This window comes from Lemur catta, chromosome 5 (genome assembly GCF_020740605.2).
Source record: "Lemur catta isolate mLemCat1 chromosome 5, mLemCat1.pri, whole genome shotgun sequence".
Lineage (NCBI taxonomy): Eukaryota > Metazoa > Chordata > Mammalia > Primates > Lemuridae > Lemur > Lemur catta.
Genome location: NC_059132.1, coordinates 21,958,530 through 21,974,793, shown reverse-complemented (window position 1 = coordinate 21,974,793; position 16,264 = coordinate 21,958,530). Strand labels below are relative to the sequence as shown.

General features: G+C 36.3%; 1 protein-coding gene across 1 annotated transcript; it reads left to right on the top strand.

Annotated features, from left to right (window-relative positions):
• The first annotated feature begins 588 nt into the window (after nucleotides 1–588).
• GABRA6 (gamma-aminobutyric acid type A receptor subunit alpha6) lies at nucleotides 589–15,854 on the top strand. The gene is made up of 9 exons (XM_045552683.1): nucleotides 589–655; nucleotides 858–976; nucleotides 1,573–1,640; nucleotides 3,587–3,807; nucleotides 3,892–3,974; nucleotides 4,288–4,431; nucleotides 4,850–5,002; nucleotides 6,314–6,573; nucleotides 15,250–15,854. Exons 1-9 carry the CDS (start codon nucleotides 618–620, stop codon nucleotides 15,523–15,525), a joined length of 1,362 nt encoding a protein of 453 aa, XP_045408639.1. The 5' UTR covers nucleotides 589–617; the 3' UTR covers nucleotides 15,526–15,854.
• The last annotated feature ends 410 nt before the right edge of the window (nucleotides 15,855–16,264 follow it).

Sequence of the window (16,264 nt, the reverse complement as noted above, 5' to 3'; positions counted from 1 at the left end):
AAAATTTTTAAATCCAGAGGAAAGGTGTGTCCAAAGCCAATAAAGCTCATGAAAATCAGAAAGAGAACCCAAGAGGGTTTCAATATTGTTAGACTTCTTCAGACAGTAAGAGCCGTGTAGGAATCCTTCTGTGAACCATAGAAATAATAAATGCTGAGCACATTGGAACATAATCTCAATCAGCAAGATGCCACTGCTTTCCAAATTTCCTCATAGGGGCCTGCTAATTCCATGCCAAAACGAGCAGTGGATTTCTTCCTTCTAATCTCGCCTAATGCCTTATTTGATTATTGTCACTGCTCTCCGACCATGCACTGTCCCTTCAGACTCTCATTTCCCAACTGAGTCATTCAGAGGAGGCTGGTATCTGCAGGACGTAGTCTAAGCCATAAACTACCTCATTCCAAGTGAAAAGACAGAAATAAGAAAGAGGAGAGCCAGGGGACCCTTCGAAGTTTTCTGGCAACTTCTGTATCTGTTGGATTACTGACTGGAAGCAAACAAGGAACAGGAATATGAAGGGTCTGGAAGATTTCTCTAGTTGATAGGCAAAGGAGGGCTAGTTGAAGGGGAGAAACGAGGAGAAGGGTGAACGGGGCGTTTCAGTGCACCCTAGCATGGCATCGCCTCTGCCCTGGCTGTACATTATTCTATGGTGAGTAAGATTTTTTCCCCTGATTTTTCTTTTTAGCTCAGAGGAAATGGAAAATATACACCCACTGGGTGACTTCTGTATCAAATCTTGGAAGAAGCCAGGGATGATGTATCATGTATTTGTGGTGGGGTAGACTAGGGTAGATTAGACAAAACATCTTCTCTGAGGCTGAAAATGAGGATCATTGACTTTCTACTTACAGGCTGGAAAATGCCTTAGGGAAACTTGAAGATGAAGGCAACTTCTACTCGGAAAACATCAGTCGGATCCTGGACAACTTGCTTGAAGGCTATGACAATCGGCTGCGACCAGGATTTGGAGGTAAGAAGCTGCATTTTTGCTATTTCAATACCTTTTGTCCCATTCCCCCCTTAATTACCCTTCCAAGACCCAGAGGAGTCAGAAAGGAGGTGGTATGTCAGAGTGGTAAGGGGCAGAGGTACTGGAGAGAGGCTGCGTTTGTTTCCATCCAGCCTCTGCCTCTTCCTCAGTTAATGGCCTTATGCAAGTTACTTGGACTCTCTAAGCCTCAGTATCCTCAACTGTAGTGTGGGTGTATGATGAATGCTTGCCTCATAGAGTTGTGTGAGTGTAGAATGAGATTCTGAATGTAAAACAATTTTCTTAACATTTACCCATCAAAGCCATCAATATACATTAGTTACTATCATTTTTATTAGAACTAACCTAGTTCTCTTTTATTCCTTAATGTTTCCCCAATTTGACTAAATGAATTCAAAATAAGGCAACTGATGTAGGTTTTTAGAGTTGAAAGACCTAAGGACTCCCACTGTTGGAGTGTAACAGGATGGGTTGCAGAGTCTGGCCATGAGAAGGGGTTTTATGGTAGAGTCACTAAGTTCAGTCCACTTAACATTCCTGGTGATAATTGCCCCATCCCTCTGGGCTAATTTCAGGTGCTGTCACTGAAGTCAAAACAGACATTTATGTGACCAGTTTTGGGCCTGTGTCAGATGTGGAGATGGTGAGTGAGCTCTGAGTGAGTTGGGTATTTTTACTTAGGGGAGCAGAGTGGAGTCCCAGAACTCATGACAATGGGCACTGCCAACAAGCTTGGCTGAAGATTCCTGATACAATATGTGTGTCCCTGCTGAGAGGGCATGGCCATTAGAGTAGATTACTGGCTTAATGTTCACGTTTCACTAAGGGCTCTGCTGGAACATTTTAAGCTTAGGGACTTTTTAAGATTATATCCTCTCTTCCATCCATATATTATGCACTGCTTCTTCCCTTCAAAGAGAAGATTTCCTCTTTGTGAAGTCCTAGTAAATTTTTTGGAGTAGAAAAAAAACACAAAGATCCTATGCCATGTAAGAGCATATTGATGATATTTATAAAACTTGAAACATAACTGTCTTTTGTAGCAACATAATTATCAGCATATTTTATTAAACCATTAAAGGGAGTCATTTGGAAAGGCTAATGCATTCCACGTTTTACATTGCGGATGGACCAGTAGGTGTTCTGGGGACTCTGTTCCAGGTACAGATGGCTGTAGGATTCGTAAGAATGTATTTATAGTAAGTGGCAATGAAAACCTGAACTAGTTTTCTAGAACAAAGTGTATCATGATATTCTTTCACAGTGCTCAGGTAGCATTTCCTTTTGAAACTAAAACATAAATACTAAAGCTGAAATAAACATAAATGTCTTTAAAGAAGTGCATCATTAGATTTTGTTAAGAAAATGTAATTCTGGGTAAACAGTGGAGACTTTTTCACCTTCTGCTTTATGAGTTGACAAGAAAAGAAGAAAAAAAAAGAAGGCTGATAGAAAGAAAGGAAAAAGGAAGAAGTAAAGGAGAAAGAGAAAAAAAGAGGGAGGAAAGGAAGGAAGAAAGAAAACAAGGAAGAAGGGGAAGGAGGGAGGAAAGGTTTTATTCCAGAGATAAATATCTTAAGACTTAAAGGGAAAGCAGAGTCAGCATTATTCAGAATCCTGAATTCTTTTGGTGTCATATTTTTCATTTGAGTACTGAGTCACTTCAAGCATAAACAACCACTTACCATTTTCTACTATATTATTGAAATCTGGATATACTTGGAATATATCTTATGGCTGTGTTTCTTTTTAAAGTTCATTTGTACAATAGATCCCTACTGTAGCATGGATCATTACTGTATATGTATATTGCATGCCAAATTATATTTTAAAATATAATCACTATTTGCAGTAATAAGTTTCATAAAGGAATTTATAAAGTAGGCAAAGCAATTTTTGTCAACGCTTTGACATAATTACAAGTTGTTATTTGTCATTCAATTTTGCAATAGTCCTTATCATAATTCTTAAATATTTTAATGGCATGTCATAAAAGCCACAAATTAAAACTTATAATTTTGATTATGTATAGTGAAATGATAGCTCTCTTTAGAATAATCATGGTAACATTTGTTTTTATGTTCCCTGAGAGCAATACAAAATAAATATGATTTGCAGCCATAGTGTGTTTCACAAGTAAAGTTTATCTGTCCTTCGAACTTTGTACTAAACGGTACTGTGAGGCTCTGAGATTTCTTTCAGGGTGAATGAAGTACAGAAAGGAATGGCTATACTAGCTGATAGTAGGAAGGCCAGCACAAAGCCTAGACTAAGTATTTTCATCTATTTTTCTTCTAAATTAAGGAAGGAGATTTTGGTAGTTGGAGAGATGGATGACTGGATAGATAAAGAGGAAGAATGGTGAGGAGAGTGGAGATGGAGGAGGAAGAATTAAGAAACACAGCACTAAATTTTATAATACAAAGTTTCTGAGTTCAAGAAAACTAATAACTCATGAAAATTGTACTGAGAAGTTATTGCCATAAAAAGTTGCTTTATAGCTTAAGGTTTGGGATCAGGTATATATAAGCTAGTGAGTAAACTATTCTTAACAAACCCAGCCTGCGTGAATATTTTATTTTCTCTTAGGAGTACACAATGGACGTTTTCTTCCGTCAGACTTGGACTGATGAGAGGTTGAAGTTTGGGGGGCCAGCTGAGATTCTGAGTTTGAATAACTTGATGGTCAGTAAAATCTGGACCCCAGACACATTTTTCAGGAATGGCAAAAAGTCAATCGCTCACAACATGACGACCCCTAATAAACTCTTCAGAATAATGCAGAATGGAACCATTCTATACACCATGAGGTGAGGTTTCTCCAGTTGTGTTTTCTCTGCCTAAATGATACATCCATCATACTAACACAGAACCATTTATTTTGATGTCCCTAGGCTTACCATCAATGCTGACTGTCCCATGAGGTTGGTTAACTTTCCTATGGACGGGCATGCTTGTCCACTCAAGTTTGGAAGTTGTAAGTTACCAAAACCTTCTGAGAGTCAAATAATGCATTTAAAATATGTAATTATTTTGTTTTAGTCAGAGACTAGAAAGCAAGAAAGAAATATTTACATGACACTTTCAGTGTGGTCCAGAAATATACTTATTTAATCATATCTGTCAATCTCATAAATAGAGGTTTTAGTCACTGAGATTAAAGAAAAACATTAAAGAAAATTTGTTTTTATTTCCTTTTTATATAGACAATACTTATTTTGAAGGAAACAAAAAGACAACTAACATCTAGTCAGATTCACTGCTATGTTTAATTTGTTTCAAAAATTTAGATGCTTACCCCAAAAGTGAAATCATATATACATGGAAAAAAGGACCACTTTACTCAGTAGAAGTCCCAGAAGAATCTTCAAGCCTCCTCCAATATGATCTGATTGGACAAACAGTATCTAGTGAGACAATTAAATCTAACACAGGTAAGAATTTGATCAATGTGTGGATGTTATCCTGCAAGGGGACCCCGGTGCACATTTTCAGAACATTTATTTCTTTTTCTTTCACATAAACCATTCTCAGCTAAGCATGCTGCTTTGAAGTGATGAGTAGCTTTCTTTCAAATTGATTTCACAACCAGGTGCATATAAAGATTTGTATATTCCTGAAATGGATAGTTTTATATGTATATGACACAAAGAACCCCACTGAAAACAATGAACTGGTGTGTTTCTTTGCTCTATCACCTGCTGATCAAGTAGCTTTTTCATACATTGAAATACGCCTTTGCTTATTTTCTTCCATTCCATGCTAATTTAAAATCTTCAAGATTTATATTCAACTGCATTGTTTTTGCAGACCGTCAGCAATAATAATACTGATGTACGTGTCTTCCAACAGGTGAATATGTAATAATGACAGTTTATTTCCACTTGCAAAGGAAGATGGGCTACTTCATGATACAGATATATACTCCTTGCATTATGACAGTCATTCTCTCCCAGGTGTCTTTCTGGATTAATAAGGAGTCTGTGCCCGCAAGAACTGTCTTTGGTATGCCTCACACTCGTGCTCCACTTCCATTCGTTCTCCATCTCTCATCGCTTGTGTATTTTGGGTGAATATACACACCGGTGCACTTTTCCAATCCACACAGGAAATAGACTCTTGTCTTATTCAGACATATGTATCATGTAAAATGACCCTCATCTTATTGCAAGTTGTGTGGAGAATCAACAAAAAATTTGTTTCAGCAAGAATTTTGGCTGGTTTTCTATGGCTTCCATGTGCCTCATTTAGCAGTGTTTTATCTTGATTTGCTTTTTCACAGCTGAGGAAAAGCAGAAAGGTTAAAATTGACAGGTAAATCCATGAAAGCAAAAGGCTAAGATATTGAACCCATTAATCCATAAATTGTATCTCACTTTTATTAGATTGAACCATATAAAATTGTCATTTTTGCAGGTCTAAATGTAGTTAAATATCACCAATTTCCTATGTTTCAACCTAAATATTTATTTCCACTTCTGATATACAGAATAACTACTAGTTTTGATGGAGCAAAATGAAATAATAAAAAGAGTTATAACTGAAAATATTACCAGTAAGTAATTAAGTCCAATTTTTTCTGGGTTCTCATGATTATAAATTTAGTAGTCTACAGGGAGGGAAGACTTGAGTTGAACTGAAATCTCAGGTGAATCTTGATTTTTGAAATCTATTATACTGAATAGATCTCTTTTTGCAAATTTTAAAAGAATGTCTACATAATGATATTGACCATCCCTGTTACACATCCCCTAATTGTATAAATTCCCCAAGTCTTAGTTCAAGAAAGAAAATTGCTACTAGATGAATGATACACTTTATTTCATTATGAGTAAATATTTTACCTTAAAACCAGGCTAGAAATTTAAAAAAAAATGAGTAACCTAATTTCATGCTAATATTCATGCCAGATAGAATTCGTAACTATGATTGATGAAAGATGTTATTAGCTAGTAAAATTGATCAGAAATTCAAGGTGATTTTGTTTTACTTAAGTGAGAATAATTTGTTATAAGTTTTCTTGAGCACTAAACAACTAGAACTCTTTGTGACTTAAATTTTACAATAGTTAAACTACTTCAATTCCGCAAATAATTTTTGAGCAACTGTTATATAAAAGGTCACTGCACTGAGTATCAAAGTGCACCAAAATGATAATACCTATGATAATAATTATGAGCAATTATAATACAATAAAATAACAAAAATTGCTTAGCATTGATAAGGTGTTTCCTTCTCTCTGCCAATATGTTTTCGTCTGATCTTGTTATAGCATTCCCAGTGCTTACATGCATTTCCTATTCTTTTCCACCGCAGGGATCACCACTGTTCTAACCATGACCACTTTGAGCATCAGCGCCCGGCACTCCCTGCCGAAAGTGTCATATGCAACCGCCATGGATTGGTTCATAGCTGTTTGCTTTGCTTTCGTCTTCTCTGCTCTGATTGAGTTCGCAGCTGTCAACTACTTCACCAATCTTCAAACACAAAGGGCCAAAAAGAAAGCACAGATTGCAGCCTCAACCCCAGTGACGATATCGAAAGCGACTGAACCCTTGGAAGCTGAGATTGTTTTGGTAATTGTTTACTTTTTCTAATGTTGCCCACCATAGGAAAAGGCAGCCCCCACAGGGATCACAAACAACTACAGAGTCTAAAAGTGACATTAGTTGAGTACAAGTTACATAACTCTAGTTCCAACAGCAAGGCCAGTTTCTCTTCCAACTTCACAGAGAAAAGCTAAGGAACAATCTTTCATTTATCTTTGCTCTAAACTTCTGGTATTCTTCTTTCATCATCCTCACTTGTACTGGCAGACTCCGGGCTCTCAGAGGAGACTAGAAAATTCTTCTTAGCCTTTAGATGTTTCCTTTGAACAGGATCACTTATACCAACTAAGGAGAATAAAGTAAAAAAAAAAAAAAAAAATTCCTAATGAGGCTTCACAGTCTGAAAGAAAGAAACAGCGAAACAGGGACTTCTATGGAATGGACCATTTTTGCTAGAAATCTGCTTGCTACTTTATTTCATGAGGGCAAGGCTTCTGTGGATAGTGAATAATACGGTCTCTGAATTCCGAGTCATAACCCAAGTATTTGATTCATATTAAAACATTCTTATAGTCACATTTATATATTAAATATATGTATATCAATGAGTTTATATTCAGTGGTTTATATTCAGTGAGAAATAATTACAAATTTATGTTAAATTTTCTGTGGCTTTTCTGCGGTCCCAAAGGTTTTTGTATAAAAAACAAACAGTATTATTAATAATTCAAGGGCCATAAATGTGCCCCCAAATTTTAATTTCATGTAATGGTAAATTCTAACAACAATTAAACTGAATATACTTTTAAAAATGCATTATAAATCTCATTGATAGCATATAATTTTATTTTAAGACAAACTCTAAAGAGTAACTCTTAGAAAAGAGGAGAATTTTGCTCTGTAAAGTCGAGTAAGACAGATACTTTGAACTGGAAATTCCTCTATAATTGATCAACTAGTAAACATTTTCAAATTTCAAGACCATATGCGGCCCAGTAATCCTCAGTTTAACTTTATGATAAAAATTATAAAGTTTTGTGTGTTTTATTTCTCCAAACGAGGCATTTATTGGCTAAAAAGGTGATCATTTTCTTTTGAAATTTTTCTCTTTGATAAACTAAGAAACTTGTTTGAGAATTCACATTTTCTGCAAGAAATAAGAAGCCGTTCTCAAAATAAGTGGAAATATAGAATTTAAGAGTTTTAAAAATTTTTCCCTCATTTAAAAAAAAAAAAAAAAAAAGAAAAAGTTTGCCATCCAGTGGTCCAGCCTAATTATATTCTTGTTTACAGGTGGAAAACTGGAGTTCAAGAGGGAAAATATTAGTTACTAATTGGTAGGAAAACTGGGAATTGATTCAAGAACTCCTGATTTCCACAGAGGCTGAACCCATCCCCAGCCCCAAAATTTCTCTAAAGACTAAAATATATCAGGGTGCATATCACTGGAAAATACATTTTGAAAATGTAGATAATTCCCAAAATTCTTCCTTTGATTTAATGATGTTTTCTTCATATATAGGTGATTTGAAAGGTCACCAAAATATATATCATGTAACAAAAATATGCTAGTTTGCAGGCTTAGTCTAAAACATTTGAAAACCATTTTTTGAGGCAAGATAAATTCCAAATGTTTTTGAGAATCTTTTTATGATTGTAAAAATAAGTGATTCTATTATAAGCTGTCTGTATGTATATAATAAGTATATAATCTATATATTATCCGAAGGTCATATATTATCTTAACATATATCTACAAATGAGGAAAAATTGTTTACTGGAATTCAGTTTACCAGTACTTATTATTTGAGAAATATAGTAAAAATGAAGACTGGAATCTGTTAAAAACAGGGTAAAAATATAACTAGAATGATTTTGAATATGCTTATTTGGCAGATATTGAAATAAAGAGAAAGACCGTTATTTGCTTCAACTCTTTGGAAATATATAGTATTGAAAGGATTAAGATTGCAAATCCTAGAGAAAATGTAGAGTAATTATCCCCTCAGGCTATTATTTTAAAGGCATAATTTATTAATAAGATGGAAGTTAAGATCTCAGGTCTTCATATAAACTATCTCCTACAATCCCAGAATAGTAACATATAAGTATGTCCTTTGGGAAGCTGGATAAAAAATTGCATTTAAATCGTCTCCAAGTACTTTTTTCTTACAAGTTAATTTTTTTTCCCTTATGAAAAAATATATTTCTGAACTTGGCTTTATTTAAAATATTTTAAAGCAATAAATAGGAAAATTTTGCTTCTAAAAGGCCAAAGTGTAAAAATAAAAATAAAAACAAAAATAACCAAACCAAACAATGTAAACCTTGCAAGTATCAAAAATAAATATAGGAGATTACATAGAACATTTACATTTTATTTGTTCATGTCAAAACTTGGCAACTTGTCTTACATAAAGTAGAGGAACAAACATAAATTACGCATTTGCAATTTATACTACACAATGGTATATTATGATTGCAAGACATTTTCTTTCAAATACCATGACATTTAAAAATACCTATTCAGTTGTAATCAAAACAACATTATTTGAATAAGTCAGATACTGAAATAGGAAACTAAAGTGGTGAACTTGAAATAAAATTCAGTGCTTGCATATTTTATGTGATTCTAAGTTGTATATTTTAATATGCTCATTGCTTTTCATAGGAAACTACTTAGAATGGATGTGGGTAAAAGTTTATGACTTTATCTCTTTGATTTTAACCTTAGAATTTAATATAATAATGACAAGGAAACTCAGGCATTTAAAAGTTAGGATTCAAATCCGAAGAGACACCTTGAAGCTAAATCCTCAGAAGTGCTCTATAGACTAATTATCTTTCAGTTTTTAAGGCCTTTGGAATTGGAGATTTATTTATTTTTTTTAGGTTTTGAAAAGAAATTGTCATCAGTTTCTTTCCTGTTGTCTTATCATTTTTACCTGGTATGCTACCTTAACATTAGACAGTTATTCCTGCCTTCATGGTTTCAGAGCGTATCATGTCTCTGGGATACACCTATGCCTACACTACACATAAGACCAGTTTGGTCCTTGACCTCTTTTTGCATGTTTTGCTGGTTTCCTTGTCATTTTAAAGGTCTAAGCCCTCATCGCTATGTTGCTGAGAATGAATCTCCCACCCACTCCATCTGTACTTCCTTTGGGTATTGTCGTTACTCCCAGTGTGGCTTCTCTTCTTCACAGGGGTGTGATGTTTTTTGTAAACGATGGACACACAAAACTGACCAAAATTTCATTAGTCAGGACAATAACTGTATTTATACTGATTACATTGTTCATTTGTTTTCTTTTTTTCTGTTCATCTGGCATGCATTGAGTACTTATTTATTCATTGAATTATTCATACCATAAGTATTTGATAAGTGCTTCTATGTGCCAGGCCCTTGTAGAAGGCTGAGATTATGCTATTGAGTGACATCCAGAGGGTCCCTTCCCTCATGGAGCTTCTTGTCCAGCAAGGAAGAGAAACAAATCAATGAGCTTTAACAAAACACTGTGAAAAAGGCTGTGGTTGGAGACAAATAGTACATGCAAGATTGTGTAACTCAGTCTGGAGGGGTCTTCACTTCTAAAGGAGTGATGTCTATGCTGAGAACAGAAGGATGAGCCTGGCCTTGTGCTTGAAGCACTAGACTGGTTGCTAGAAACGTGAACTTAGAGAGGGAAATAAGGTATACATCCCTCTTGTCCTCCTCTTCAATGTAGAGATGTGTACTGGGCTGTTACCACTCTGCCCTTGCCTATAAAGAGCTTTGAAGGATGGAATACTGAAAGCCCTACCTTACCAGTTCCAAATATTGCAAAGATTTTTTTGAGTTTTGTCATTACTTCCTAGAATTAAGGGTTAAATTAAGACCGTTACAGACTCTAAGCTCTAGAAAGATCCTGGTGTTCTTTCTTCATGGTTGTGCCATTGTATGATTTATGGGGAAGCTGGGGTGGGTTAGATGAGGGGTGCAGGTGGTTAACTCTTTCCCCAGACCTTCTATTAAATTTCTGTGCAATACTTCATTCTGAACCCTCCAAACATTCTAATATGGTTTCCAGACGCATCTCCTAGCACCATGGACCAACTAGATTACTGCCAATAAGCTGCTTCTCTGTAGAAATTCTGAATTTGTCTCTATTCTCAAATCTACCAATTATAACATAAATGCAAGAAAATTCAAAGGAGTTCTAATTTTCCCCATAACGATTATGATGGTATTGAAAAATATCAAAAACTAAATATTTTTAAATTTTTTTTTCTCATTTTTTTGGTGCCACTATTTTCTGGTTCTAAAAATAGGTGCTTTGTTTAGCCCTTCACTAGTGCAGCTCTGGTTCAAATATATCTAATGAGAGATAATCTACTGCCTCTTCCTTTAAAAAATATTAGATTCACTGAATGATGTATCAAAATGGATCTAAATACGTCCCAAGTGCCTTATCCCTATGTCAAATAATTGATTGTCATAAAGTCCAGTTTGACTCAAAGAACCTTTGCAATATGGCATTACTTAAAACAAAGCAGTGCTCTATAAATACCTAAAGCAGGATGGCACTCAGCAGCAGGGGAGCCCTGGAAAAATTCAAAACCACAGGTGTTCCACTCAAAACAGTGACAGCCCCAAGCTGAGCCCTCATCTGGACTCTGACAAAAGCCTGTTTTACCATCAGCTGAAGCTGCTAGGCTTACAATAGAGCAGGCGGGACCAAGGCAAACCTGTAGCTTGAATGGCTCGCAAAATTGGCTTTCTTCACATATCAGAAATTCAATGTGCTCCTTCTAAACTGACGTCCAGTCTCCTTGTGCCGCCAGTTCATGATTATTCAACAGCGATGATCCAGTGTGTTGGGTAGCCAGGTCTCTTGCATTTCCTTTAGCCTATCATATTTGCTGCCTGCTAGAAATCCCTCCTCCCCACCGGTCACTGCTGGGCAGTGGGACGGTTGTAACTCTAACCTAGTGATTCTCAATGGGGGCCATTTAACCCTGAAGGACATTTGGCAATGTCTGGAGATATTTTTGATTGTTAAAACTTGAGGTTGGACGTGCTAGCAGCATCTTGTTGGTAGAGCCCAGGGATGCTACTCAGTGTCCCAAGAGGCACAGGACAGTCACCCACAACAAAGAATTATCCAACCCCAAATGTCGGTAATTCTGAGATTGAGAAACTGTGCCCTAAACAATAAAGTTAATGGGGAAAATAGCATAATAACTGTTAAGAGTGTGATCTTTGGCATCGGAGACGGATTGAATCCAAAGCCTGACACTTATCACCTGTATGTTTCTTGCTTAAGCTTTCATTTGCTGTCCTCTAAAATGAAAATAATAACATGACATTGTAGATTCTTTCAATGGGTAGGTGAAATAATGCCTGCATATTGGGAGGTTAGTGCTTGTCAACAGTAAGCATTTAGAAAAGGTACTCGTAATGTAATATATTAGTAATATAAAATACTATATCAAAGTGCAATGTAACGTAATCATAAAACTTTTTGTCCCCCTCTCTTTGCCTGCCTCCTCCACCAAATCTTGGAAATTATTTAGCTTTTCTTTCATTTCTTGTGTCAACATGTGTTTATTAAGCGTATACTATGTTCTATGCAATTGCTAGGCACTGTGGAGCACTTGTACATGAGAATAATGTGCCATTAAGGAGCTTTCATGCCAGGAAAGGAGATAAGCCACAACAGAAATAATTATGATTACAAGAGAGAACATAACAGCAACAAGAGTTATACTAACTAAATAGGCAGAAAAGTGGATAAGGGCTGGGATAATCAGTGATGTTAGGAGGTAATGAATTTGGTATCAAAAGATGTGAAGGAAAGATAAAGACAGGGTAGCAAGTGGATATTACTCCAGGCAATGAAGAAATAAAGTAAATGTAGGTGAGTGGTGAGAATGGAAGCAGATATATGTTGCTAATAGTTGAAAAATATAGTAATAGCTAAGATTTGCTGAGCACATAAATATATGTATATATGTGTATACATATCTCTATATTATATATTATCTCAAATTCTTTAAAAAAACAGGAAAAACTTAGGAGGTAATTCATAGTTGTCCTACCTTGAAAGATAGTCACTCGAAGCTTAGGGAGAATTAGAATCTGTGAGACCTACGTCTATGTCACAGAATCTATGTCTATGTCAAGCAAATAGTAGGTATGGAATTGTTAGCTAGGGATTGCTGACTCTCCTATTCTCTTTAACTCCTGGGAAACCCTCCATAGAGATTGTTTGGGTAAATAAATGAAGAAAAGGGAAATCCTATTGTAAAGGTCTTTAACTCTAGGCTAAGGCCATTTTACTTAATTTTTTGTGGATTTTTGGTTCTGAATGATATCTCTTAACTCTGGACACTGGTTATTTGGCAATACTCATTTTGTGATAATGTGACGGTGCCCAGAGATGCACAAACATCTTTCCTCCACACATTTCTAAAGAAAAGTTTGAGAATAAACAATGCCTTTCATTTTTGTGGTACTTTATGTTTTACAGTCACTTTTTTGTCCCAATGAACTAGGCGTGTCTGGCCTCCTTCTGCCTCAAATAGAAAGAAAAAACAGGTTTCATACAGGTAATGCATGCTATTAAAAGTCAAGATGCATCTAGAAAGAAAATCTACTCTGGAGGCTTGCCGTCCTTCTACTTCACCATGATCCTTAGAAGTTTTACTAGAGGAAAGTATTTTAGTGCTCCATATATGTGGGAGTAGAATGATTCTCTTTGGAGGATAAAACTGTGTGACACATTTGACTCTTTCAGGTAGAGAATGTTTTAATAACATATTTTAAATTCAAATTAGAATCTACGAAACATGATAGCATACTCTTGAAAGTCAGTCCTTTGTTTATTCTGTTAGAGAGGCAGCGAGCACTGAGACCAAGATACTGTTACTTTGGCCCTATCCATGCATAGTCTGGTGATCCTGGGCACAGTAGTCCTCAGCTGTCATCTATTTTTAATAGACAGTGTCACTTATTTCCTCTCTAAGATCAGCATACTAGGCCCTCTAATATTTTAAACAGTTTTCTGTCTCCAAGACCTATGAATTATTTAATTCTGTCCAGAGCACCTACCACAGTTCCGGGCCAAGAGATAAGAAAGATATTCTTTGCTTGAAATTCACTATGGTTATGTCAAATCAGGCTTGACTATACTATTCATTTTTATTTCTGGTGAAGAAATAGATTTACTATAGCTCTTAAAAACACACTGAGCTTAAACTCTCTCTGATGACTATTATTATTTAGATAGTAACTTCTACAGCTAATCAAATAGCAAAACTCAGGAGGGGGATAAAGAAAGAAGTTCTTGGGGTTGTTGTTCCTGCAGTCCAAATGTCACCACATCGGCGGGTCATTTTGGTCCTGTGGCTCAACCGGCACAGGGGAGGCAGCTGTCGTATCCTGTTGCCGCAGGGTTGCTGGCTGAACCCACAGGAGTTTGCTCACGTGAGTAACATACCCTGCCAGGCAGCAAAGTGGTAATTTTGCTGCCAGAGAGAAAACAAGGCCATTTTACAAGATCAGGGCTAATGTACAGCAAGTGTTTGAAGTCAGAGACCCAGCAAGGACAACCTGGCCCCAAGGAGAGTGATTGTTACAGGATGTGGACAGGAAAAGATAGAAATCAGAGGAAGGCCCCCTAGACTCCAACAGCATGAAAGGAGTCTAAATCAAACAGAATCAGAGTCTCTGAACCAGGCCCAACACTTTAGAGAAAAGATGAGAAAATGTTGGGATGAAACAAGCACTGAAATCGACCAGTGGAATTTATTGCTACCAGTGCAACCACGGACAAGGCAGTTGCCATATCTGGATCTCAGCCTTCTTGCCTGTCAGTTAAGGTGTGAAACAACCCCTTTCAAGACTAAAGTTGATTGTTGTAGGATTTCAGTGGAATGGAGAGTCTAATGATAGAAAAGAACATAATAATTCTGACATTAGTAAATGAATCATTTTTGGTGACGTAAGATGCAGGGAGACCAGTGACGAAGTTCTGAATGGGAATTAGGAAGTTCTCAATATAGAACTCCTGGGCTCTTAAGAGGCAGGTATATTTCAAGGAATGAACATTCATCCTACTCAATTTAAGAATATTTATTCTTTGTCACTGGCCTTAGATATACATGGGCTTTTTTTTTTTTGATATCTCAGCTTGTTCAAACTTATGAGTGTGTGAAGATAAGAATGTAGGCTGGGCATGTGTACAGAAGAGTGAGATCAGGGGACCAAGTTGTGATTTTCTTGTATTAACTAATTTCCGAGTATTCCAAATTGGAATCCACTCCCTTCCCCAACACACCATTGCCCACATGCATTGCCTTACAAGCTTATGCATAACCAGGAGTGGCCATGCCCCTGCAACCTGGTGCATTCTTCCTAAGGGTACAATGCTCAGTACAGTTTCTGTGCCACGGACCATGCGTGGCATCAATTGCTGATGTATTGAATTATAGGATGTTGAACGACCAGGAGAAAATCAGTTCTTTTAACATGTGTTTTCACATTTTCTTTGGAAAAGAGGAACTATCAAATACTATTAAGAATTTCTGGATGTTTTACCCTAAATATGAATAGTAAGTAAATAGTCAATAAATGTTTGTCAATGGTGAAAAAATGAATGACTAAATAAGTGATGTCTATTCTCTTACCTAGGCTGAATATTTGCCTTTTTCCCACAGCATCCTGATTCCAGATATCATCTGAAGAAAAGAATCACTTCTCTGACCTTGCCAATAGTTCCATCCCCTGAGGCCAATAAAGTCCTCACTAGAGCGCCCGTCTTACCACCAACACCTGCCACGCCGCCACCACTCCCGCCGGCCTTTGGAGCCACCAGTAAAATAGACCAGTATTCTCGAATTCTCTTCCCAGTTGCATTTGCAGGATTCAACCTTGTATACTGGGTAGTTTATCTTTCCAAAGACACAATGGAAGTCAGTAGCAGTGTTGAATAGCTTGCAGCCAGGACAACCTGTATTCTATAGGTTCTTATTTTTCTGTATTTTTTTTAAATAGCATTGAAAATTGTGTGCATACTTCTCAGAACCTGAAATCAAAATTGGAAATTTGTAACACATAGCTCTGGGTAAGCATGTATGGGCCAAAAAGCAATAATGTTACCCCTCAAAATGGAGAGTTGAAGGTTGCTGAAAAATATGACTTTTCTGTACATAAGAGAAAATTTTTATGAGGCTAAGATGGATTCCAGATGAATTTGCCAACCTTTGCCCTTCGTTGTTTGATATCTTTAATTGTCACTGTGAATAACATTTATCACAAGGCAGATCAAATAAGAAATGCTGACACTTCCAAAGGTTGCCTTAAAATATGTTTATTTTGGCTTAGTTTCCAATAGAGCAAAATATAAATAGAGTCTAAATATTTATCGGTATGTTAATACAGCATGTTGGAGGCCTTTATGCTAGTAAAGTGACTTTCAGTGGCACTGTAAAGCCTACAATGAGCTTAGCCATTTGTTTTTAACCTCGCTGTGCTCCTTTACCTCAGTAAAATGTGCTGTTTGTATACATATAAATTATACATATCTCATAAATTATGTATGCATATGTACATAGCTTGGGTTGGATTAAAATATGTTGTTGTTTCATCACTTTAAATTACCCTTTAAAGATAATGTGTTTACCATAATTCCATGAAGTTGTAGAAAAAATTAGTGATCATAAGGAAGTTGTA

Bases quoted from the DNA above. Each gene is read 5' to 3' on its own strand.
- GABRA6 (XM_045552683.1), top strand. From the start codon at position 618: ATGGCATCGCCTCTGCCCTGGCTGTACATTATTCTATG. The intron at 3,808-3,891 runs GTGAGGTTTCTC...TGATGTCCCTAG, and splicing joins ACCATTCTATACACCATGAG to GCTTACCATCAATGCTGACT. The intron at 4,432-4,849 runs GTAAGAATTTGA...GTCTTCCAACAG, and splicing joins GACAATTAAATCTAACACAG to GTGAATATGTAATAATGACA.